This window comes from Triturus cristatus, chromosome 10 (genome assembly GCF_964204655.1).
Source record: "Triturus cristatus chromosome 10, aTriCri1.1, whole genome shotgun sequence".
In the NCBI taxonomy this organism is placed as follows: domain Eukaryota; kingdom Metazoa; phylum Chordata; class Amphibia; order Caudata; family Salamandridae; genus Triturus; species Triturus cristatus.
Genome location: NC_140593.1, coordinates 1194200662 through 1194226727, shown reverse-complemented (window position 1 = coordinate 1194226727; position 26066 = coordinate 1194200662). Strand labels below are relative to the sequence as shown.

Below are 26066 nucleotides of genomic sequence, written 5' to 3'. Positions count from 1 at the left end.
GCTTCAGTTATTCTCCACGGGATTCAATCATTTGCTCCTCTGCAGAAGCCCAGGGATTTATGGGCATCCAGGGAAAGTGTCATGCTAAGTACTTCTTTTACCTCCGACTCCAGCAGAGGCAGTCCAGCAAATTACTCTTCCCCCGGCCATAAAAAAAGCCTTTGAATGCCAAAGCTTGTGCTTTCTTGTAATATGTGGATGGCAGGAGATAAAACAAAAACAACTATTAAGTCTGCTCTTCAGCAATACCACAGTAAAAAATATCCCCGTTGCTGTGCTTTTAAAGACAAGCTAGAGCGGTCGAGAGGAACATAGCACTGGGGGTGTGGGGTGGAAAACAACACAGCACCGGAAGCTCTTGTGAGCTTGTGAAGCAGTTCACAAGAGAAAGAGCTAGAAAACAAATGCACTCTCATGGACTGCTGAATGAAAACGAAAAAAGTAGTTCCCTATATGTGAGCAGTGGAAGGATACAAGTCAGGCAATCAAAAGGACTTCTAAAGAGGTTATGCTCCGGGGTAGAGACTAGCACAAGAAGATGAAGGAAAACCAGTGAAGTAAGTAAATGAAAGTCGGAATAAGCCAACCAATGGTACGCAATGGGTGGGCTGGAAGCCCATTTTAAGCTCACAGAAGCTCTTTCGCAACCAGACAGTATGCGCAGCCTGATAGACTAGACCTAAAAAAGGGCATTGACCATATATATGAGAGAACATGGCAGGATTGTCTTGCTTTATATGCCGTGTTATAATAATATACAATGGAATACTCCTTTGGTTGAATGTTGATTTATAGCCTGAAGCCAACTTGTTCCTGTTATCTCTCTTTCATTCCCTTTTTTATGTTCTTTTATTCTTATGTCTCCTCTCTTCCTCCACAGCAGGAAAATCCATCTACAGATAGGGGTCTTGTAAAAACTTAGAAATAACTTATAAAAATGTTTATTAACTAACTATGAAAGTACATTTTAGTTGCCAGCTGATCTTTACTTTAACACTTGTACAACTTGTAATTTTGATAAATTGGGCCATTTAATTGTTATACATTTATGTATATATATTTATATACGAGTTGCTCCTTCTGTCCCCCCTCGCCCGAGGTAGGTAGATCGTCGTTTGTACCATTCATCCAAAATCCACTTCGGTCATATGCAAGGGTTAGTCCATTGCGCAATGTTGTTATTAATTGCGATCCTTATACACTCCAATAGATGTCTAATATCGACCTAGTGTCATGTATCTCAATACAGTTTTTTCTGCCCACAAGACTGTTGTGTCAGTTACCGTCATTGGAGATTATTCATATTCTACGCAGTGTGCAAATTATTCTTTGTGATGCCCAATAGTTCCTAATTTCTATCTTCCTACCAATACAATATTGACACTAGGTCGATATTAGACATCTATTGGAGTGTATAAGGATCGCAATTAATAACAATATTGTGCAATGGGATAACCCTTGCATATGACCGAACATGTAGACATATGGGGCACTATGTCGATGTCAATACATAATGTTGGGTAGAATTACATTACTTGTGATAATATACCTTCTTAAAGCATTTGTATGGTACAATTTGCATTATATGAATACCATTCCGCAATGGCCGCCACAATTGCATACATTTCAGGACTGCTTGAATTAAGTCCGTTTTTGTTTTCAACTATTTTGTACTTTACGTTATATATTCTTGCCTTTCCCACACCTCAGTGTGTGAGCAAGCCTGCTGTGACAGGCGAAACGCGTTACTAAGAAATAAAAGACCTGGTGGTTTAATATCCTCTTTATGATCGTCTAAATTGGATTTTGGATGAATGGTACATGCCGGCACTCTCCACCGACAAACGACGATCTACCTACCTCAGGCAGACAGAAGGAGCAACTTGTGTTGGAAAACTAATGGAGTCTCCCATGGCCGGCGGTTACTGATACACAAAACCGCAATTGTGGGGAAGATAAGGCAAATCGGAAGCAATCGGAAATAACGGAAGAAAGAACGGATACCAGAGAACATCGAGGGTGCTTCCCAGAGGTGAGTGCTTGGAACTGCGTAACAATTCAGGGGGGGGGAATGGAACGAGTCGGAAGACGCGTATCATTCCGTCCACCACGTTTCTAATGGCAGGGATCGGGGGATCGGGTTACTCCCCCGGAAGATTTGAGCAGCACCCTCGCAGCATTGACACCATATGAACTATATTTACGTATATAACAGTGCAGACATTCATTCACGGAAGACGTGTTCCAGTGAAAATAACCAACACTTGAAGTACGTGTGAGTACTGGCTAATATCTATTGCGATAATAAAGCAGCAGGACGGTGTTTATCTTAATTCCAGAAAAGACATTCATTCACGGAAGACGTGTTCCGGTGAAGTAAACTAGCACTTTGATTACGTGAAAATACTGATAAATAATTCTTGTGTCCACTGCCCCTTGAAGTGGCCACTTCTCCATGTATAAACATCCTAAACCGATTGTCCTCAGAAGCACTATAACACTTGAAATATTGAATAACATTTGGGCAATTTCACGTATTTGATGATAACACACGCTGCTGAATAAGAACTTACAAACTTTTGGCAACCACTGTTTTTCAAGTATCGCCTTACCTCCCCAATACTATCGAAAGAGAAAACAATAAAATTGAGATCATACCGCTAATATCCTTCAAGGTACGCACAGTGCACTAACTGCAGTAGGATTCCCTGTATTCGACAGAGGAAAAGAGGACTTATTTTTCCTACCACTTGTTTTCAGCCAAACATTACTATTTTTTGTGATATTTACAGACATTCTGCACTAATTGCTCTTGATATAACGCATTGTGATAGTATATGCATGGATGAAGACACAGAAAGAAGGGCAGCTGCCCTGAGCCTTTTCTCATGAGCACCCAACAAAAATTGGAGTATGACTAAGGAAATTAGCACCAAGGACACTACGCTACAAGAAAAACTAAGAAGATATGAAAAATTGAAAAAAATCGGAAACGTCGAAATGGTGGGAAGCAACATCATTGGAAGACTATGTTGAAAAGGAAATGGTACCTCGGGGCCTCCGCATATACACCACACCCTCCTACGAATCCCCCAATCTGAAAATGCTGCAAGAATAGGCAGAGAATTCAGCCCAGAGTTCGAAACAGATGCTGGTGATCCTCATAAAATATGCATGGGAGGATAGAGAGGGAATAATAAAAGAATTAAAAGCCCTGGAAGATGAACTAAAGAAACATAAAGAACAAGACGTCATCAGTAAATTCATGGCAGATCTCAAAGGCAGACACAAAAGATATGAGGATGATATAAAGGTGCGCAAACAACGCAAACTCCATCGAGACTGTTGTGACTACGAAAGTGGCAGAATTCTGACATATAGTCAGAAATATGACCATCTATATGAAAAACTGGCACATGGGGAAACAATGGATGAAATATCTGGAATACCAAGTGCAACAGAATGGATCAATAGTAGCAATACAGAGGGGGAAACACCAGAAACAAGAGGTGGACCATCCGAAAACACTACAGGAGGAAGACCCCAAACAAATTGTTTAGAGGAATATTACCTCATGCGAACAGGAAGGCAGATTCCGAGAACAGTGCAACCTCCAAAAACGAGAGGGAGAGGACGAGGCCAACAGAGGAGGGGAAGAGGAAGAAACACAGAAGGAACTTGCGAAGACGACAGCGGATCAGACAGAGGATCAGGAAGAGGACGAGGACGTGGAAGAGGACCAATGGGAACCAAGAAAAATGGTCCAAGAACCCAACTATAATGGAAGACGAAATGGTATATAAAACTATTGTCAATCTGTCACACAGACCTCTGAATAGACTTATACAAGTTTGTTCGAAAATTAAAACTAAAAAAATGGCATAGCAACAAATGGATGAGACCACCAGACCATACTACAAATGAAAACGCTGAATTGAATGATGTGGATGAAACTACCTTTATCAGTATAGGGGATTTTAACACACTCACAACCTTACAGAACCTGTACGATGACCCAGACTATGAAACCAATACACAAACTCAAGAAATAATCACAGATCGACCGGTAAGAACTGGATTTAAACCGAAATCAATCTTCTATCCAAATTTACCACATGATAATATAGATGCTTTCCACGAGACAGTGATAAAAGATCTCATGAGATTCCGCCAAAAAGCAACTAGAAAACAAGAATACAGAACATCTGCCAGCTTTTCAAAAAAACAATGGGAAACTCTGAAATCCTTGGCAGAAGATGAAAGTCTGGTTATTCGCCCGGCTGACAAAGGCGAAAATATCATTTTGTGGGATTGCAACTTGTACATAGAAGAGGCTCACAAACAATTGAAAGATTCTAAATTCTATGTAGAAACTAATATGGAAGAATACAATGAAAGCATTACAAAAATTTGGAATATGCTAACCTCCTGGAAAGATCAAGGAATCGTACAATGGGAAGAATTCTGCTATCTGAAAAAAGTCTATCCGAAACTCCCGAGCTTTTATCTTCTGCCCAAAATCCATAAAAATGCCACTACACCGCCAGGGCGACCGATTGTCTCATCCATGGGGTCTGTTTCTGAACGTGTATCCAAATATGTGGACCACTTCCTTCGGGAATATGTGATGACTTTACCATCTTACACCAAGGATGCCAAAGATTTTTTGAGCAAAATAAATGATGTAACATGGGAAGAAGATTTCCAACTAATAACTATAGATGTGAATTCACTGTACTCCATAATAGACCACGACCCAGGCATACAATGTTGTCATCACTTTCTGAAGAGAAGGAACATATGTTACATGGAACATACAAGAATGTTATTAGAAATGATAACATTTTGCCTGTCTAATAATATCTTCATATTTAATGGAACCATGTTCAAGCAAGTCCTTGGTACTGCGATGGGGACTTGCTTCGCCCCGAGCTTTGCTAATCTTTTTCTCGGGGTGTGGGAGGAAGAAATCCTGAAAGAACTAAGGAAGAATGAAACAAAGGGAATGATCATCAAATGGCTAAGATACATTGATGATCTTTTTATAATATGGAAAGGCAGTGAGGAAAATGCAAAAACATGTATTTGTATATTGAACAACAACTTCAATCTAAAATTGACATATACCATCAGTAAAACAGCCATTGAATTCCTAGATGTGGTGGTCGAGGTGAGAGATAACAAAATCTGTACCAAACTACACAGAAAAGACACTGCAGGGAACAGTCTTCTCCATGCCCTAAGCAGCCACCCAGAGACACTCAAATGAAGTATACCATTTGGGGAACTGCTTAGGGCAAGGAGAAACTGCAGCACCCACGAAGATTTTGAAACAGAACACGAAATCATGTTAAGTAGATTCAAGGATAGATGATATCCTACGTGGGTGCTCGATAGAGTGAAAGACAAGGTCTGCAAAATCCCTAGAGAGGAGACACTTCAAGAGAGAACTCCCGTAGAAAAGGAAAATCAAACAAGAGTCATCCTTACATACAATTCTGAATCGAAAAAGATTTCCAAAATCTCAAACCATAATTGGAATATCTTGACATGCGAACCCAGTTTAGCCGAGCAGTTACCCAGACGCCCACAGATAACATATAGAAAAGAAAAGAACCTTAAGGACATCTTCATGAAAGGAGACATAAGCAGCAAACACGCAAATACACGTCTGAACCTAAAGGGATTCTTCCCATGTGGACATTGCAGGGCACGCCGCAGTAGCCACATGCAGAAGAAATACCAAACACCTACATCTGAGAAAATTATAGAACAGTTCCTTACATGTGGATCCAACCACGGTATTTATATTTTTTAGAGTGCTCTTGCAAACTACGGTATATAGGCAGCACCACCCTGGCAGCCAAAAAGAGAGTGATGAAGCATATGAGGGCAATTAACAACAAAGACCCAAATTACCCTGTAGCGAGACACTTCGCAGAGTATCATCTCTCTAATAGTTCACTGCTAACATACTATGCAATAGAGCAGATTAAATATAACAGAAGGGGCGGAAATAGAGAGCTCCAACTCAGACAACGGGAATCTTGGCATATCATCAACTTACAAACTAAATTCCTAGGAGGCCACAACCAGGATGAGGAATTAAGTGTATATTTACATGAAGATTGATATATATATATATATAGAGTCAGAACTGTGATTGTGTAAATTTATATCGGAGCAAACTGTGCACAGCACTCTGTGTATCAAATATGTAGAACTAGATTTTAACCATAACCGTAATATAATTATGGTATTTTCTGTGTTTTCTTTTAATCACAGGAGGAAAGGAAGGGGCCGACCCAGGAGTGGACTCGAGAACCCCCCCTACCCTTTTCTTTGACATAATGGAATAGAGTGATGAGAGAGACTATCACTACACATTGCAGATAACAGAACCCATCTGTTCCTAACAATCATTTGTGTTCTTTACTGTACATATTATTGTTTTGAAACAAATTATGGGAAATAGGGTAGCACTTGATAATTTGTTTCTAATGCACTATATTTAGTTTGTCAAGAGATCTTTGTGGAAAAGTCAAGTACATTAGTAAGACGGACGCTCTTGGTCAGGCTCAGGGATGGTTTATTCTTGGAGGATATATGGCACTATGTCGGCACCACCAGTATACATGACCGTTGAATGTATTTCGAAACAACTATGATAGGAAGATAGAAATTATGAACTATTGGGCCTCACAAAGGATCATTTGCACACAGCGTAGAATATGAATAATTTCCAATGACGGTAACTGTTTGACACAACAGTCTTGTGGGCAGAAAAAACTTGATTGAGATACATGACACTAGGTTGATAGTAGACATCTATTGGAGTGTATAAGGATCGCAATTAATGACAACATTGCGCAATGGAATAACCCTTACATATGACCGAACATGTAGACATATGGGGCACTGTGTCGATGTCAATATATAATGTTGGGTAGAATACCATTACTTATGATAATATACCTTCTTAAAGCATTTGTATGGTACAATTTGCATTATATGAATACCATTCTGCAATGGCCGCCACAATTGCATACATTTCAGGACTGCTTCAATTAAGTCCGTTTTTGTTTTCAACTATTTTGTACTTTACGTTATATATTCTTGCCTTTCCCACACCTCAGTGTGTGAGCAAGCCTGCTGTGACAGGCGAAACGTGTTACTGAGAAATTAAAGACCTGGTGGTTTAATATCCTCTTTGTGATTGTCTAAATTGGATTTTGGATGAAATATATTTATATAATTTAATAATAATAATGTATTTATTTTTTGAAAGAACGTTGGCGAGCAGAGACACTTACCTTCAGGTTCCGGTGGACGATGTGCAGGCTATGGAGGTACGCCACGGCCTCCAGCACCTGGCGGATCACGTTGCTTGTGTCCTTCTCCGTGTAATAGCCTTGGTCCAGTATCCAGTCGAAGACATCTCCTCCAGTTGCTCTGCAATGGGAAACATGGCATGAGATGGCCATGCCAAGGAACAAGCCTGCATAATCACTGCTAGTGACCACTATGCAATGAAAGCACTCACTGGACCCTGCAGCGGATGGGTGTGAAAGAGCGTGGCGGCATGGGCTTGGGGCAAGCGGAAGTGAGGCTGGGCTAACATCTGCACGGAGACGTGAGTTCAGCGACTGCACCCACTGATCTACAATCATTTGTTGTCCCTATGATAACTTGCAATGGACGTAACACAGATATTCAGATGAGGATACATTATAAGTGAAGGGGTGAATGCAATTATAAATAAAACTCTTCTCTGAAAATTAAAACTGATTAGTAGTCTTCTGAGCTTCATGACATCCCTCAAATATAATTCTGTTAATAACATTAAAACAACATGCAAGGAGCACAATAGCTACTGACTTTAGGTGTGCCAAGAACTGCTGCAATGCAGTACCAATGGCACATAGTGCACTGTGTGGCACTGAGTGCACAGTGAATATAAAAGGTAGCCTAAGCCAGGCATGAACCCAGATATGATAGAGACTGTGGTGAAAGAACATAACCACCATAAGGGGAGAATAGAAAGAGGCAGGAAAAGGAGAGAAGAGCTGTGATGACAGAGTTCATTTTGCAGGATTAGGATAACAGAGAGTGGAGGTGTGGGAATAGAGAACTAGGTCTACCATTAAATAGAAGCAATGTATCTAAGAGACACTAAGGGCTTGATCTAGACCTTGGTGGTCTTCACTCATTACCTCTGCCACCCTGACAGACAGAACACTGCCATCTTTAAAGACCACCGCTGGCCCACTGGTGACTTTTGTGCCTTCGGTGGAACCACCGTCACAGAAGTCCTCCGAAGGCCCTGTAAGTTTGGTGTGCGGCCACCATCTTTCAGGCAGTCATGTGCCAAACTCTTTGCTTTTCAAAAGCAAACTCCCAAAGCTGCAGTTTGTTGTTGAAACACAAGTAACTAATGACATTCATCGGGGTAATTTTTCTTTTTTTCCTGTTTGAGACTTCCAAGTTTTTCCTGGCTGTGACAGACCTTCTGCTCTAAATAGGGGAGGTCTTAAATCCTTACTCTGACGGCCTCTACTCGGTCAGTATTGTAGTATGCTTTCCAAGGGCAGATCCAGTGGGGGCACAGCTGTCAGAAAGATGACTCTCTGCAAGACTCTAATTTGGGCGGGCAGAGCATCAATTTGGTGGACAAGGTTACCCTGCCATAGGTGACAATGAAGCACAAATACTGATGGTGGCAGAAGTGAGATCCTTACAATAAACATATGACCATAAGGGAGGAGGCACTTTATAACTGATGAAGGCACAATGAAGTGTGCAAAGAAGCAGATATGTGAGGCCATTGGAAATGGTGACTGAAGTGAGATCTGCAAACCGAATAAAAGGTCGCACTGCTGAATATTGACCCTAGAATATCGAGGTCACAAATATTCAGGGGCACAATGTACAAAGGTAAGTGTATATAGAGAAGTACAGATTTACTATTTCTCACTCCACATCTATACAGCTACATATATGACCAAGGTATTTATATGTGGAGTTAGGTATAAAAAATCTAGTCTTACTTACCTGTTGATTTTTTATTTTTGATATTTTGTTTTCAATATTGTGTCCCATTGATATTCTAGTGTCGGAATTGAGAGTACACTGAATAAAGAGACAATAATTGAAAAGGATGTGTTCTATGAGCTGGGCCCACTGAGCTGTGCATTAAAGCATTTAAAGGGATGGTATTGGAATTAGGAACTTACACGCACACTAAACTGAGGGACTGTCATCCCACTCATGCCCTCTTCTTCCCACTCATGCCCTCTTCTTCCCACTCATGCCCTCTTCTTCCCACTCATGTCCCCTTCTTCCCTCTCATATCCCCTTCTTCCCACTCATGTCCCCTTCTTCCAGCTCATCCCTACTAATGCCCCCTTCTTCCCACTCATGCCCCCTTCTACCCTCTCATGCCCCCTTCTTCCTCTCATGCCCCATTCTTCCCACTCATGCCCCCTTCTTCCCTCTCATGCCCCCTTCCCTCTTAGGCACCCTTTTTCCCACTTATGCCCCCTCTTCCCACTCATGCCCCCTTCTACCCTCTCATGCCCCCATCTTCCCTCTCATGCCCCCTTCTTCCCTCTCATGCCCCCTTCTTCCCTCTCATATACCCTTCTTCCCACTCATGCTGTCTTCTTCCCACTCATGCCTCCTTCTTCCAGCTCATCCCTACTTATGCCCCCTTCTTCCCACTCATGTCCCCTTCTTCCAGCTCATCCCTACTTATGCCCCCTTCTTCCCACTGATGCCCCCTTCTTCCCTCTTAGGCACCCTTTTTCCCACTCATGCCCCACATTCCCACTCATGCCCCCTTCTTCCCTCTCATGCCCCTTCTTCCCTATCATTGCCCATTCTTCCCACTTATGCCCCCTTCTTCTCTCTCATGCCCCCTTCTTCCCTCTCAAGCCCCATTATTCCCACTCATGTTCCCTTCTTCCCTCTCATGCCCCCTTCTTCCTGCTTAGGCACCCTTTTTCCCACTGATGCCCCCTTCTTCCCACTCATGCCCCCTTCTTCCCACTCATGTTCCCTTCTTCCACTCATGCCACCTCCTCCCTTCTCATGCTACCTCCGTCCAACTCATCCCACCTCCTTCCCTCTTATGCCCCCTTCTTCCCACTCATGCACCCTTCTACCCTCTCATGCCCCCTTCTTCCCTTTCATGCCCCATTCTTCCCACTTATGCCCCCTTCTTCCCTCTCATGCCCCCTTCTTCCCTCTCATGCCCCCTTCTTCCCACTCATGTTCCCTTCTTCCACTCATGCCACCTCCTCCCTTCTCATGCTACCTCCTTCTAACTCATCCCACCTCCTTCCCTCTTATGCCCCCTTCTTCCCACTCATGCACCCTTCTATCCTCTCATGTCCCTTCTTCCCTTTCATGCCCCATTCTTCCCACTTATGCCCCCTTCTTCCCTTTCATGCCCCCTTCTTCCCTCTCGTGCCCCATTATTCCCACTGATGTCCCCTTCTCCACTCTCATGCCCCCTTCTTCCCTCTCATGCCCCCTTCTTCCCTCTCATGCCCCCTTCTTCCCTCGATTGCCCCATCCATCCCACTCATGCCCCCTTCTTCCACTCATGCCACCTCCTCCCTACTCATGCTACCTCCTTCCAACTCATCCCACCTCCTTCCCACTCATGACTCCTTTCCACTGCTCCCCTTTCCTTCCCACTCATGCCTCCTTCTTCCACTGCTGCCACCTCCTCCCTACTCATGCTACCTCCTTCCAACTCATCCCACCACCTTCCCTCTTATGCCCCCTTCTTCCCACTCATGCACCTTTCTACCCTCTCATGCCCCCTTCTTCCCTTTCATGCCCCATTCTTCCCACTTATGCCCCCTTATTCCCTCTCATGCCCCCTTATTCCTTCTCGTGCCCCGTTATTCCCACTGATGTCCCCTTCTCCACTCTCATGCCCCCTTCATCCCTCTCATGCTCCCTTCTTCCCTCGATTGCCCCATCCTTCCCACTCATGCCCCCTTCTTCCACTCATGCCACTTCCTCCCTACTCATGCTACCTCCTTCCAACTCATCCCACCTCCTTCCCACTCATGACTCCTTTCCACTGCTCCCCTTTCCTTCCCACTCATGCCCCTTTCTTCCACTCATGCCACCTCCTCCCTACTCATGCTACCTCCTTCCAACTCATCCCACCTCCTTCCCACTCATGCATCCTTCTTCCCACTCATGACTCCTTTCCACTCATGCCCCCTTCTTTCCAATCATACCACCTCCTTCCCACTCATGCCCCCTTCTTTCCAATCATACCACCTCCTTCTTCCACTGCTCCCCTTTCCTTCCCACTCATACCCCCTTCTTCCACTGCTGCCACCTCCTCCCTACTCATGCTACCTCCTTCCAACTCATCCCACCTTCTTCCCACTCATGCATCCTTCTTCCCACTCATGACTCCTTTCCACTCATGCCCCCTTCTTTCCAATCATACCACCTCCTTCCCACTCATGCCCCCTTCTTTCCAATCATACCACCTCCTTCTTCCACTGCTCCCCTTTCCTTCCCACTCATGCCCCCTTCTTCCACTGCTGCCACCTCATCCCTACTCATGCTACTTCCTTCCAACTCATCCCACCTTCTTCCCACTCATGCATCCTTCTTCCCACTCATGACTCCTTTCCACTGCTGCCCTCTCCTTCCCACTCATGCCCTCTTCTTTCCAATTATACCACCTCCTTCCCACTCATGCCCCCTTCCATTGACCAAGGAACCTCTCTTTCATCATATTGAAAATGTGTGTCTCACAGACAGTAATGTTTTTTGGTTTCAATGGCTTCCTTTCCTGCTGGAACTTGATGTGGGTGTCACCGGCAGACATTTGGAGGTTCACTTGACACGTCTTATGTAGTTGCGCTAAGGGGGGCTGATTGACAATAAAGACCAGGCTGACAAGGAAAGGCCCCTGTGCTGCTGCACAAGTCAAGGCACGTGGTGAGGATTCTTCCACTCCAATGCACACCAGTGGGCTGTGACTGTGAAGGCAGGAGTGCCCCCACTGCACTCAAGAGCCCTCCACTCCAGCCCAGCCTTTGACTCTCCTGTGCAGGGTGCATGGTCTGTGGCCACCCAGGACTCTGCTCGGTCCAAGAGTAGGAGACAAGAGTCTCTGTTGTCTTCTGAGGGCACCAGGGTCTCCACAGCAGAAAGGGTAAGGAACGGTTTGGGGATCTATAACCAGTATCGCCTGCAAGGCTGACGAAATCTGCAAGATGCCCTTACGTGTGGTACAGCAGTTGTAATCCACATATGAATTTAATGGACAAACTATGGTGGTCTGCACTTTATACACGCCTGGCTACAAGTACCTCACTGCCATATATATGTCACGCGCCAGGAACAACTGGAAATAATAAAGATTGTTTGATAGAACTGAATCCAGCTGTGGAATCCCAACAATTATATTCATAACGCATTGCTATTGGTTTAAATGAGAGTGTGCAAAAATTGTGCAATTTGCTTTTACATAATCATGCAAAATATTAGGAAGATTCTGCACAATTACCCGTCCTTGTGCAAAATGCAAATCTGCCATTTAACACTGTATTTTCGTGCGAAATGCAGCCTTGTGTCATGTTTTGCCACAAGGAAGCATTTAATGTAAAATAAATAGCACAAAAAAAAAACAAAGTTGCCGTGGACAACAGCCGCTTGCTCTCTGGTTGTTCACATTGTTCCATCGCTCCTGCACTATAATTCTGCCTCCAACAGCGAAGAAATTACACTACGTAGTATAATGGCATATTTTTGAGATTTTCGCGTAACAAGCGTAATGCAAAATTTCTGAAACGATATGAATTATGCTGACATAATTTACATTTCATCTAGGTCATAATTTTAATGGTATTGAGGCTTTCGAAATACTTATTCTTTCAAGAAGTTATCATCACCTTGTACGAGTAAACACATTTTATAGCAGAAATTAAAACGCGTTATTGAAGTGTGAAAATGCCGTCACCGGTGCATGAACAGTATACACGCTGTAAAGATACAAATTGAAAAAAAAATCAAAAAATCAAAAAAGGCCAATCGTTGGAATGTGGGATCCCACCTCATAGAAGTTCAGTCTTCTTCTCTAGACATGTTTCACAGTAAGGTCCTGTACCTCTCAGAATGTTATCGACACGTTTCAACCCGTAATCTTTGTAGGGTCTCAACTGATTCCTTTTTGTCAAAAATGTTGTGTTTTTTACAGTTGTTCCTAAGTTATGACAAATGCATGTTAGCGAGCAACTTGTTGCTTGTTTACAGATTATTGATGGCATCCATCCTCTGTGAACCCTACAAGGCTCCAACTCCCCTTCCAGGACTGGGCTGGGAAACCAAAATGAGCCCTGGCAAAAATCCTCAAACCAGCCTCCCTCTCTTCCTCTCCTGGCACTATCTCTCTCTTTCTATCCACCTATTCTCTCGCTCTCTCCCTTTCTCAACATCCTCTCTGTTCACTTTCTTTCTACCACCCCCCTCCCTCCCTCTTTTTGTCTCTCTTGAAAGATTCCTGTGCCTGTTTCAAATAACCACGGATAACTGAGGAAAGTGACAGAGGCACCAGGAGCAGGCCTGGGATTTCAAAAGCAACCTCCAAGGCTCCAGCCCACCAGGGAACTGCCCGGTGGAATAAAAGACCTGTCCAGCTCTGGCCCCTTCATCTTGGTTACAGTCTATACATGGTCAACACGCATGACCATTGTTTAAACTTGTTTTAACTGAACATTTTCAGGAGGGTAAGTTCTATCTGTCTGGCTCCTCATTTTTAAATACAGAAAATCCCTCAGAAAAGATATCACCTTATAGACAGGTGTTTGCAGTCACTGCCAGCCAGCCTCAGGCATGACGAGTGGTGCTTTCCCTCACACTCCGGAGAGTGTGAGGGGTGCTCGGCCCCTCACCAGGGTTTGGGATATATATGGACGTGAATGCACGCTTTCAGCTCCCCATCTGGCGGCAGCTACCAGGCAAGCAGCCGAGGTGCAAATTTATTCTGTGGGAAGAAGCAGAGATGTGATTCATTCACAGCCTTGCGAGAAAGTGCTGACGCAACCACGTGAGGAGAACCTCTAGCAACGTTTAAATTTAAACTGTGTCGCAAACACACAACCCACCTCCCATGGCAGCAGCAGAGGGCTCAACAGTCCCTGTGCTCGCTGTTCTGAGACTGGGCAGCTCTGCCCTTCTTGCCTTCTTCACTGCCCTGAGTGCCCGCTTCTTCAGGCCAATTGCACCATCCATCGACAAATGCCTGAGTGCTGTCCAGACTGGATTACGGCAACACTATGTGTGTTGATGACCAGATCACAAGTATGGAAATTTCAAAGATTCCAGAACCAGCCTCTGGGACACCCCCTTTCATGTTCGCGAAGGATTTACTTCAAGGCTCTACATACCGGGCCCGATTCACAGAACTAATCTGAGACAAAATCCTAAACGTACTACAAGGACATTAGTAATTGCAAAACCTTTCCTCCCACAAAGTGCTTAAAGTCCAAAGTGCATCTCTTCTCCACCAAAGCAATCCCATGCAATAAAGCATGAGTCCAGGCACTTCAAAGTCCCAGGTCCTCACCTATGAAATGATCTTGACCTACTTTTATGCAAGGTTTGCACAGATCCTTTGTCCCTACAAGCCCTGTGCACGTTGGTATATGTGTATGTATATAAATATATAAGAATACAGGAATAGCATATCTTTAAGAAACCTCTGAGACTCACATTGAAAAAGCACAGCTAAAGTACAGTTATGGTTATCATTTAAACTGAAAAAACACTGAATTTCGTAAGTTATGGTTTGCTCCACATTTCAAACCTTGTGAAACAGCTACGCAAACCATAACTAACACAACTATGCCTCTAGTGATATTTATTGGTTTGAGCATGTTCTGGTATTTATTGACATTGTTGTGTTTGGTGTTCTTTTTGTTAGTTTTAATACTGTGAGGTCATTGGCGTTGAATATTGTGTACTGGTTGTGGTTTTGCATGGTTGATGTGCGAGTTATGGAGTGCTGAGTTCACCATAACATGCACATTTCAATGGCTTTGTGGTTTTAAATTGTAACCATAACTGCACTTTACCTGTGTTTTTCAGGTGAACTTCAAAGTTTTTTTTAAAAAATGCATCAAGGTGTTGTAACCAAATCTAACCATAACTTTCCTTTAATGCCTGTTAATTCAGTGAATTTTGTTTTTCTTTTTGCCTATTTACTGCCAGTGGATAATTTGTAAATCAAAAAGGTGCCAGGGCCCTTGTAGGATAGCACAGAAGCTTGCACCACAAATTGCTCCTGCCATGGTGCCATTAACAGTACCAACACAACTACTAACCATCGCACTCCTACAAGTGTGACAATTCATAGCTTACAAGGCCCCAAAGCTGTAAGAATGGTAAAGGTGGCATGTATTAGAGATTGTTAATTTATATTAAATCAAACACAGCTGTTGTTGTGCTCATACCCTCATTTGGTAGACAGTGCCACCATGTGGCAGACTGTCACAAGCACCGTGCTAAGAATTAAGTGCCGGCTTCGAGCACCGGAAACCACTGGCTCAAATTAAGCACTGTATACCGCAGCCAACGTCCATGAAAGTATTTCCTACCCTACTGTGCACAGCCGTCAGCCAGCTCCTACGTCTAATCTACCATAGAAACCAATCCCAACTGTGCACAGCCTTTGAGTGGCTAAGTGGGGCGTAGCCCCTTTTATTTTATGTTCTTTTTTAAAATCAATATGGGGATTTCCATTTAAACTTTACAGGAATCTTTCCTTGCCTACAACAGGAAAACATGAATTAAAACTCATTTTTACTGAAGGGTATGCCTTTGCTTAAGTAGGTGTAAATCCGTTCAGATATTTTTCTAGAAATTGGGGGTAAAAATGTGTTGGGTGTGATTGAAAGGATTAAAAAGTTGTAGATATGTTGACAGTTGATTTTTTTTATTTATAGCATCATTTGATGAACTTGTAAAACATTTAGCGAATGCTTAACTTAGCTCATTTTTTTTTTTTTGTGTTTTTACATTTGAGCAGAATTGCCAAAGGGGGCGTGGTTTACAAGGGTTGAAAGGCATTAATTTGCAAATAACAGTGGCACCATGTGGCAAATCCACATGTAATTTAGTAGGCATTTAGAATGTTGAGTCGTCTGTGAGTTAGGCATGTTTCATGCACAACCATCGGAGGGAATAGCTAGGCGGGTATGTTGTCTTCTGCTAATAACTTTAGTGTTGCTTAAAGAATATGCATGAAGTTTGGCACCGAATTTAGGACCACTGCAAGAATATTAGGTTTAATGCAGATCTGACTAGGGGAATTATAGTTAAATGGGGGAGAGGTAAAAAATCTTTGATTGGCTAATAACTTTGGCACAATTGTAGGGATCTACACAACGCCTGGCAGACATGTGCCCTGCTCATCTTACTCTTGATATGTTGAGTTTCATGCAAATCCATCAGAAGGGGAGGGCACTAAAAGAGAGGGGGGAGGGGAGAAAGCAGAGCTTCCAATTTTCACTCCCTTAGGAATGTTTGCTTTCTGCTACAGAAAAACACTGAATATAAGGACGTCAAATGCTGTAGTGGTTAAAAGTTAGAGATATCTGGGCCGTTCATCCAAGGACAGTCCTCAAACCCAGGTTCAAGGCTGTTTGCAGACTTATTTTATAAAAATAGCCCCCTCCCCCCAATGCCTAGGCACCGTCGGCCTAGTGGGCAGTTTGCTCCTGTCATCTATTAGGGTCTGCAGTCCCAAACTGGGACCGTGTACTCGAAGGCTCTGAATGGCTGGCCGCATTTTTGTGGCAGCCACTATTGCAGGATTCGGGGCTTGGTCCCCATATTCTAAATTGAATAGTGCGTCTAAAAAAAAACTTTTTGCCAGAGGGACTGAGGACCATGGGCCAGGGTACCCCAACCTCTGATCAAGGCCACCCAGACAATGTGAAAGGCACCTAGGGTCAAGTCTGTCTTTGGTCTACTCTAAGGATATTTGCCTGAGTGAAGGGACCTGCTACTTGTTATCAAGGTTCCTGGCTTTCAATTAACCCTTTCCAGCTTATATTATGTGAAGTAGGTCATTCACTCTTACTCTCAGACTGAAAGTGCTTTCATCCTTAGCAGAATCATCCGCATTCTTGCAGCTAATTGAACATCACCAGTTAATGTCTCTTATAGTCAGTTACTCTTGCACTCTCCCTATAATGAATTTGTTATATCGCGTATCAAACACACTTCATCATCTACATCTATGTAAATCGCATATCAAAAATATTGCATCATCTACATCTATGTGAATCTATTGCATCATCTACATCTATGTGAATCTATTGCATCATCTACATCTATGAAAATCCCATATCAAAACTATTGCATCATCTACATCTATGTGAATCTATTGCATCATCTACATCTATGTAAATCGCATATCAAAAATATTGCATCATCAACATCTATGGAAATCTATTGCATCATCTGCATCTATGTGAATCTATTGCATCATCTGCATCTATGTGAATCTGTTGCAACATCTACATCTATGTAAATCGCATATCAAAAATATTGCATCATCTACGTCTATGTGAATCTATTGCATCATCTACATCTATGTGAATCTATTGCATCATCTACATCTATGTAAATCCCATTTAAAAAATATTGCATCCTCTACATCTATGTGAATCTATTGCATCATCTACATGTATGTAAATCGCATATCAAAAATATTGCATCATCTACATCTATGTAAATCTATTGCATCATCTGCATCTATGTGAATCTATTACATCATCTGCATCTATGTGAATTGCATCATCTACATCTATGTAAATCCCATATCAAAAATATTGCATCCTATACATCTATGTGAATCTATTGCATCATCTACATCTATGTAAATCTATTGCATCATCTACATCTATGTAAATCGCATATCAAAAATATTGCATCCTCTACATCTATGTGAATCTATTGCATCATCTACATCTATGTAAATCGCATATCAAAAATATTGCATCCTCTACATCTATGTAAATCTATTGCATCATCTACATCTATGTAAATAGCATATCAAAAATATTGCATCCTCTACATCTATGTAAATCGCGTATCAAAAATATTGCATCCTCCACATTTCTCTAAGCACTTCATCGTGAGTTAAGTCCACGGAATGATGTTATTGTATGAGTAGTAATGTCATACTACAGATCCAGCTCCTCACGATCCGTCATCATTTCCAGATCAAATAAAGCAAGATGGGGAGGCAGGGCGTGTTCCATTGAGGCAGGGAAATGTTGGAACCCACCACCTCTTATGCCGCGTTGTCAACCTTCTCTGATGCAGTTTATGCTATAGCGCTAAGACACCTTCGGGTAATTGCACGCTCTACATTCATACTTGGCTTGATGATGCAATCATAGGCCATTTTGCGATGCAACATTTTGCAGGTAGAAATGCTCGCCCTCTGTACAGTGTCATGCAGCCATGAGTCTCTGCAGCTCTCTCCTGGTTATTATTCTGACACATTCACACTATGAGACCACAGAGATATCTTTCAGCCCCGGGAGCTCATAGCGTATTCGTCCTTGGACATGGACCATCTGAGCAGCTGTCGGCCTCGGCCTCATCTCATCACTGTGTCTTTCAGCCACAAATCTATTCAGAGTAAATCAATTTAGCAGCCATAAAAATATCCCAGGAGGTTTCCCAAGTTATCACAAACACAAATCATGCTAAATTAAAATCGGATTCTTGCTAGGACCATAAATTGATGGGGTTTAGAAGGAGAGTGTCCAAGACCCTCAAGGCAAAGACAGATTTCTGGTTTGAGTCTTTGGAGCACATCCGCGCCTATAAGGGGAATATATTGTCAATTTAATACAGGATAATGGGTGTCAAATGGACAATCAAACACTGACTTATGCATGTCCTACTGCCAGTTCACTAGGTCTAATGGTGTCATATGACAGGTTTAATCACACTGTCAATTTGATTGGGTAAATGCGTGTTGTTGTGTTAAAGTCTATAAGGGCTGACGGTGCTATCCTGAGGGCGAGGAGTGACTGGTGTCATACCGCCAATTTACTATGGGCTTATCCGTCTAATAGAATCAATGCTGTACCGCCTAAAGGGAGTTACTTTCAATTTAATGTGGCTAGTGAAAGGCTTTTGAAAATTGAATAGTGTGTCTTAATGTACACAATCTATGCTGATGTCTGCTTTGTTGTATTATGAAGCCTGATAGCCAAGTACGTGTGATCCCGTGCCCACATCTGCACATATTTCAGCTCCTCGTGTCTGTGTCCAACACATCAACAGGGGAATATGAAGGTCTTCAAGCTGTCCTAGCAGCGGCTGCTAGCATAACAAAAGGCCCAAAAACCATTGGCCTGATGGGCACTCTTGAATCTTCGCCAACTGGTTCCATTCCTGCTTCATCAGAGCTTCCTTCCCTGTGGAGAGAGAGCTCTGGAACAGCAGTGAGAGGTGTTCAGAGAGGAGAGCAATCCGCTAGCCCTAGCCCCCAGCAGTTAACTCTAAACATAATCTTTACAACCAGAACCTTATACTTGTAACACGTAATGTGGCCTAACTGCTAGTGCGGTCAACCTCGGCGGGGGAACCGGGTTCGAATCATGGCAGGGACGCTCAACATTCTGTGATTCTGGGCAAATCACCTAACCTCTCCGTGCCTAACAAAAATGAATGTGTCCATCTCAAACGCTCATGTAAAGTGCTCGGATACCTCCGGGTCAAGTTCGCGCTATATAAAACTCTACACAAAAACGTAATAATCCGGATGGAATATAAAAAGTACCATTCATACCTAACCCAACCCTTACCCTAGCCCTTAATGTTCAACCCTTGGCATGAGACTAGATAAACATTAATTTAAGGCATAACCTTCGATTTTCGGTATTCACAAAGGGCATTTACGAGAAGTAAAGTTAGACTTTTGTCTCAGTTTATCTTAAGTTTTGGTCTTAAGTCTAACTGAGACCAAAACTTAAGTTAAACTGAGACGAAAGTCTAACTTTATTACTTGTAAATGCCCTTTGTGAACACCGAAAGTCGCAAAGTTTGACTTTTGTCTCAGTTTACCTTTATGAATCGGGCCCTAACCCTTTAATACTGAATTGCACCATAAAATGAAGCCAAAACCTAATATTTAACTTTGCAAACATTCAACCCTACCTTGATTCCTAATCTTAATCCTAAACCTAGCCCTAATTTAGCCCTTACCCTATCCATGTCCTTAAACCTATTTCACACCATGCTACTTTTCAACCATAAGAGGGTATTTCAGGCTGCACCCCGCTCTTGAGACCACTGCATGTTAATCCTAACCCAGCCCATGCCTATGGCTAACATCAACCCTAACCCTAATCCTGAGCCTACCGACATCCTATACCTACAGTTGTTGCTAACTTTAAGCTTAATGCTGACCCTCACCCAAACCATAATATTGTCACTGGCCTCAGCTCTCTTCATAACCTTATATGTGGAACACACGCATACCTAAAGGTCATAAGAAGGCTAAAACAGTCAGCAATATATCTAAGACAATATTACCACCCGAAGGCAGGCAGTAAACACCTGCAAGCCTCATAAATATAGACAGGGAGAGTAGGAATTGCAGATGTGAGCAACATTTCAAAAACTACTACCAAGATGGCCGCTGCTGTGCATGATTTATGCAGGGATGCCAAGGGAGATTACCACGCTGCCAGTGCTAAAGCGGGCGGTATTAGCACCAATTTACTGTATCTTTTACCTCCTGTAAACACACTTGGGGTCAAGAACCCAAATGTTGTTCTCTTACAGCTTGTGCAACATGCAGTGACGTTACTTACTGAATTCTGGGAATAACCTACGATTTGGCCTTTCATTCGAGTCTGAGTTGAGTATGTAAGCATATATTATTTGTATAATGCGCACCTAGTCAAAAGGAGGTGGAACAATGTACGGAAGGCAGGGTACAGTAGTCATCATTACTGCATTGCGTTACATTTTGAGGTGCAGTTACCTGCTGACAATAGGGGAAAGGAGCTGGTAGACACTGCTCATGCGCTTTACTTGCACTCACCTCAAAGTCAACGCTAGTGGAACCCAAAAAACTGTTTTCTGAATGCTTTTTACCACTAGTGTCGCAGTCTCAACCGGGCCCCGGCACTGCTGGTTGATAGACTAGTCAGTGACTTACTCGTCTACTATATGGCGAAGAGCTTCATTACACAGATGTCAGAGCAGGGCAGCGGAGTGGACAATGCAAGAGGATTCACTAACCGGTGGGGTTTCTAACCACCACACTTTGGGGTTTCTTAACCCGCGATCCCAAAGAACGCACTGTGCATCCCACAGGATTGCAATCAACAGCATCTTTAACAAACAGGTTTACACCACGCTACTAATTAACGCCACCTGTCTAATAAGCAAAAAGCCTTAATGAAATTATCAGTAAGACCTTTTCCCAAAGGAGGCTTTGGAAAGAGGATGATAAAGAATTGTATTTCGTCCATATGTCCTGAGATTGTACACTGAGCATGTAGGGGGTCGAAACATGTTGACATTCAATAAGGAGAGACTATTATTGAATTATTATTATATTTATTATATTTAAGTTTGTAAAGCGCTCAGCTACCCGTAGGTTTCCCGGCGCTAAAAACCAAATAAGAGGGGGAGAGTCAGAAAGGAAGGCTGTTACATATTGAATAACCAATTTTTTACCTCTCTGCGAAACTTAAGGTAGCAGGGTTCAGTTCGCAACCGGAGAGGAAGGGAATTCCAGAGTGAGGGGGCCAGCCAGGTGAAGGAGCGGCCACCCATTCTGGATCTTTTGATTCTAGGAACCGAGAACAAATGCTGATTAGATGATCGCAGAGTGCGGGGGGGGACAGTAGTGCTGCACCAAGGAGTTAAGATAGGGTGGAGCCAGGCCAGCATTTATTCTGTACATGAAGCAAAGGGCCTTAAATTTTGTATGGCTTTCAATGCGGAGCCAGTGCAGAGTGCGTAGAGAGTTGGAGGTAGGGGATGTATTGGGGAATTTACAGAGCAGTCGCGCTGCCATATTCTGGACTGTCTGTAATTTACGAATCACCTCTTTGCAAGCTCCCAGGAGAAGAATGTTCCCGTAGTCCAGTCTAGAGGTGATTAAGGCTAGGGGTGGGCGGAATTTGCGAAATTAACTTACGCAAATTATCGCGAAAATGTTTAAAATTATCGCAAACAAGCGGAAATATCGCGAAGATGCGGAAGTTTTTTTCCGGCATGTTCGCGAGATTTTCTGCATGGTTGAGGGTCGCCAACTTACCCATGTGGTTGCTTGCGGGCGCGGCCATCTTGTTTTGAGTTTTCTCGCGGTGCATGATCACGAGAAGAAAGACGTGATCGCGCGACGCATGAGGTAACTGCGGGCGTAAACTGTCGCGAGACAGCGCAAATGGCTAAAAACAATACAACATCTCATGGAGAACGCGACCGGATCAAGAAAACTTGTCGGCGAACGCAGGGATTCAGGTAAGGCGATCGCGCGCGCGCGAGAATGTATTATTTTATAGCGCGAGCAAGAAACAAATTATCGCCAAGCTGCGGAAACCGGAATTTTTGACATTTTCGCGCTCTCCGCGGAACGTGAAAATGTCAAATTATCGCAATTTCCGCGAACGGAACGAAATTTTCGCCCAGGACTAATTAAGGCCTGGATCACGGTTTTCTGAGTATCCTGGGGGACCATCCAGATGATCTTACGCAACCACTTAATGATAGTGATGCAAGTGGAGGAAGTCTTAACCACGTGGTTTTTCATAGATAACTGGTCGTCAAAAATGACGCCGAGGTTGCGTGCTGTTTTAGATGGAATAGGTGCCCATTTGAGAGGGCCAGTGTTGGGGTCCCCATAAGGTGGTATTATGGCCAAACAGAAGAAGCTCTGTTTTCCCCCCGTTCAGTTTCAGTTTGTTATCATACATCCAAGCTACGATGTTACTGAGTCCTGTGCAGAGGGAAGAGGGGGAGGAGTGAGAACCCGTAGAAAGAGAGTAGATGACCTGGGTATCATCGGTGTACGAGTAAATAGTGAGCCCAGCTTGCTCCGCAATAGTAGCCAAAGGTCTGACATACAAATTAAAGAGCAAAGGGCTCAAGATGGAACCTTGCGGAACACCGTACGCCGATTTATAGGTTTGGGAAGCTGATGAGGAAGAGAAGACTTGGAAGGTACGGTCTGATAAAAAACTAACAAACCAGTTGAGGGCTGAGCCGGTGATGCCAGATGATCTAAGGGCATTGATAAGAATGGGGTGGGAAACCGTGTCAAATGCGGCACTCAAATCAAGCAAAATGTGTGCCACGGTTTCCCCCCTATCCACTCGGCATCGTATGTTTTCAGAGACCCCCAATAGAGTAGATTCCGTCGAGAAACCTGACATAAAAAACCGGATTGGGATGGATGTAAAATTCCCCTGGATTCAACATGGGAAGAGAGTTGAGAGTTGATGTGCTTTTCCATAATTTTTGAGAAAACTGGGAGAAGTGAAATAGGACGGAAGTTAGATGGAATGCTAGGGTCAGCATTGGCCTTTTTTAGCAGAGGCACTATCATCGCATGTTTCCATGCAGAGGGTACTGTAGCTTCTCTAAGGGAGGAGTTAAGGAGATCCATAATGAGTTCAAGGGACGAATTGTCCAGCATTTTTAATATTTGAGGGGGAAAAGGATCCAATGGGGAGCCGGATTTGATTTTACTGAATAATAGGACATTGAACGCAAGGGCTCTCAAAGATTAGCAAAATAATTCTGGCCGTACCTTCATTTAACATGGCCTCCTTAGTGTCGATAGACAAGACCCCAACCCTGGGGCAGATTTACAAGGACTGGTGCATCCCTGCATATCAGCAGGGATGCGCCAGGAAAGATGCGTCACGTAAGTTTACCCTTGCGCCACCACAGATGCGCCACATCGTGGCGCAAGGATAAACAGAGGCATGACGCATCTGATGGCGTAAGGGCGGCGCATTGCTGGAGTCGTGTTGCAAGAGCGACGCAACTCCAGCATTGCTCAGGGGCTGTCCATATCTTACATGCTTCATCACGCCACACGCCTGCTTCAAGCAGGCGCAGGGTTTTGACGCAGCAGCATCGGAAAAGTGACTCAGTGAAATCTTGTAGATTTCACTGCGTCACTTTTCCGAGGCTTTTTCCGAGGGAACGCCCACCCTGCATACATTAAACCTGACGCAGGTTTAATGTGGCACAGGGCTTTACAACGTGACGCATCTCCCTAGATGCGTCACGTGTAAATAGGGCGCAACATGGCGTATGGTTTACGCCACCGCTGCGTCACAGAAGTGACGCAACGGCTGCGTAAATGTGTCGCAAGGGGCTTGTAAAGCTGCCCCCCTGTATTTAAAAGGGTGCTGCTACTTTTAATTACTGGGACAAGCCACAATATATCTTCCGCTATTGCTGTATCAATTCACTTTTTTTTTTAAATACCTTGAATTCATCATAAACACGGGGGTGCTTCTTCGTACTATGAAGTGTCTCGTTACAAATATTTTACTGATGCTAAGTCCTGTGTCCTCGTCATTGTGCCTGCTATAACACTCTATCCTTCTGTGTCTGAGCAACATTTTTGCTAAGGTGTTTTTGACAAACAGTATTTGCATGATCTATGTCATTTTGACTAATAGCAATATATGTGCTAATTATGCATTTAGGTTTTTTTTGTTTTGCAGTTCATCACTCTAAGCAAAGCTTATGGCTAAGGAGTAGTAGGCATTTCTATCTTCCTCACTTGAAGCGTTCAATCCCTATATTTTGACTTATATTGGCCAAAATACATTTTTGTGTGTATGGTCTTAATGAGAGCTTTACCATGAGTGCTGACCTCTCAGGGGGGAGGGGGGGGGGGGGGTGTTGTACATAGACCCAATTAGGAGCAGTAACTTGACTATACCACATTTCTCCAGGTGTGCACCTCTCAGAAACAACAGTAAAACAAGTGATGCGTGATAACGTTAGCATCACCACATGGTAAGCGGGCACACATCTAGGGCCAACATACAAGATGGTGGTGATTGGCTGCATGTGATGTACGGAAGCCTGCCAGAGCAGCGTCAGTCAAAGGACGAGCCGGTGTCATGAATCCACAAGCTCCTGTGATTTATTCCGCTTTTCGGATGACTTTTTATATGACTTTTACATATTGTATATTGAATATTTAAATTTGCACAGTTTATGTATTTTGTTCCATTTTGTACCATTTGTTGATGTTCTATGTACACTTGTGAAATGTTTATGTCAGCAAATGGTCTGAATTTTTGTCATCCTTATGATGTCATGATATAAATGTATTCAACATTTTTTTTTTAAAAGTCATAAAAAAAGTGGAATAAATGACACGAGCTTGTGGATTCATGACATCGGCTCGTCCTTTGAGTAATTGCTTAGAGAACTCCGGCGACTAGATACTTTTTTGTATACAAAATATTAGAGGTCCCATCCAGTTTGCATATGGACCCAAGCCTTCCATAGGACTCCAGAGCAGTGTGAGAGGCTCATTCTAACCCCCACAGAGCCACATCAGGGGCTTGAGATCAGTGGAAGGAAATGTCATTTACAGCTGTTGGCGTCATCTCTTGATCTCTCGCCGGGATCTAAATGAGTCCAACTAACCCTAACTTATTCACTAATCCTCTTCTGCATCTGTCAGCTCTCGAGCTGCCATGTGCGCATAGGGCTGGCACCCCGCTCTGAACAACCGCACACTTCTGCTGACATGAACCCTGCCCCGGTCCTCAACTCCTGCCTTCCCACTTCTTTCTCTGTTTCTTTTCTGCCCAGACATGAGGAATGTTGACAGCTACCCAGTGTCCAGGCTCAACCACATGCAGACCGGTGCCTTACTAGCACACTTCCGTAACTAACACATCTTGTAAAACAGGAGGAGGGGCCTAGGGTCCCTGTGCAGGTGCCTTACTAACACACTACCGTAACTGTCCCTCTTGTAAGACAGGGTGGTGGGCCCAGGGTCC

At 43.5% G+C, this 26066-nt stretch overlaps 1 protein-coding gene across 2 annotated transcripts in view; it reads right to left on the bottom strand.

Annotated features, from left to right (window-relative positions):
• Positions 1-26066, bottom strand: part of LOC146797021 (caM kinase-like vesicle-associated protein) — a 521696-nt gene that overhangs the window by 51889 nt on the left and 443741 nt on the right. For both annotated transcript variants that reach the window (XM_085630295.1, XM_085630296.1), the window contains one exon: positions 7314-7452. In XM_085630295.1, the coding sequence (XP_085486421.1) occupies positions 7314-7452 (139 nt within the window). The remainder of the gene's footprint in view (positions 1-7313; positions 7453-26066) is intronic.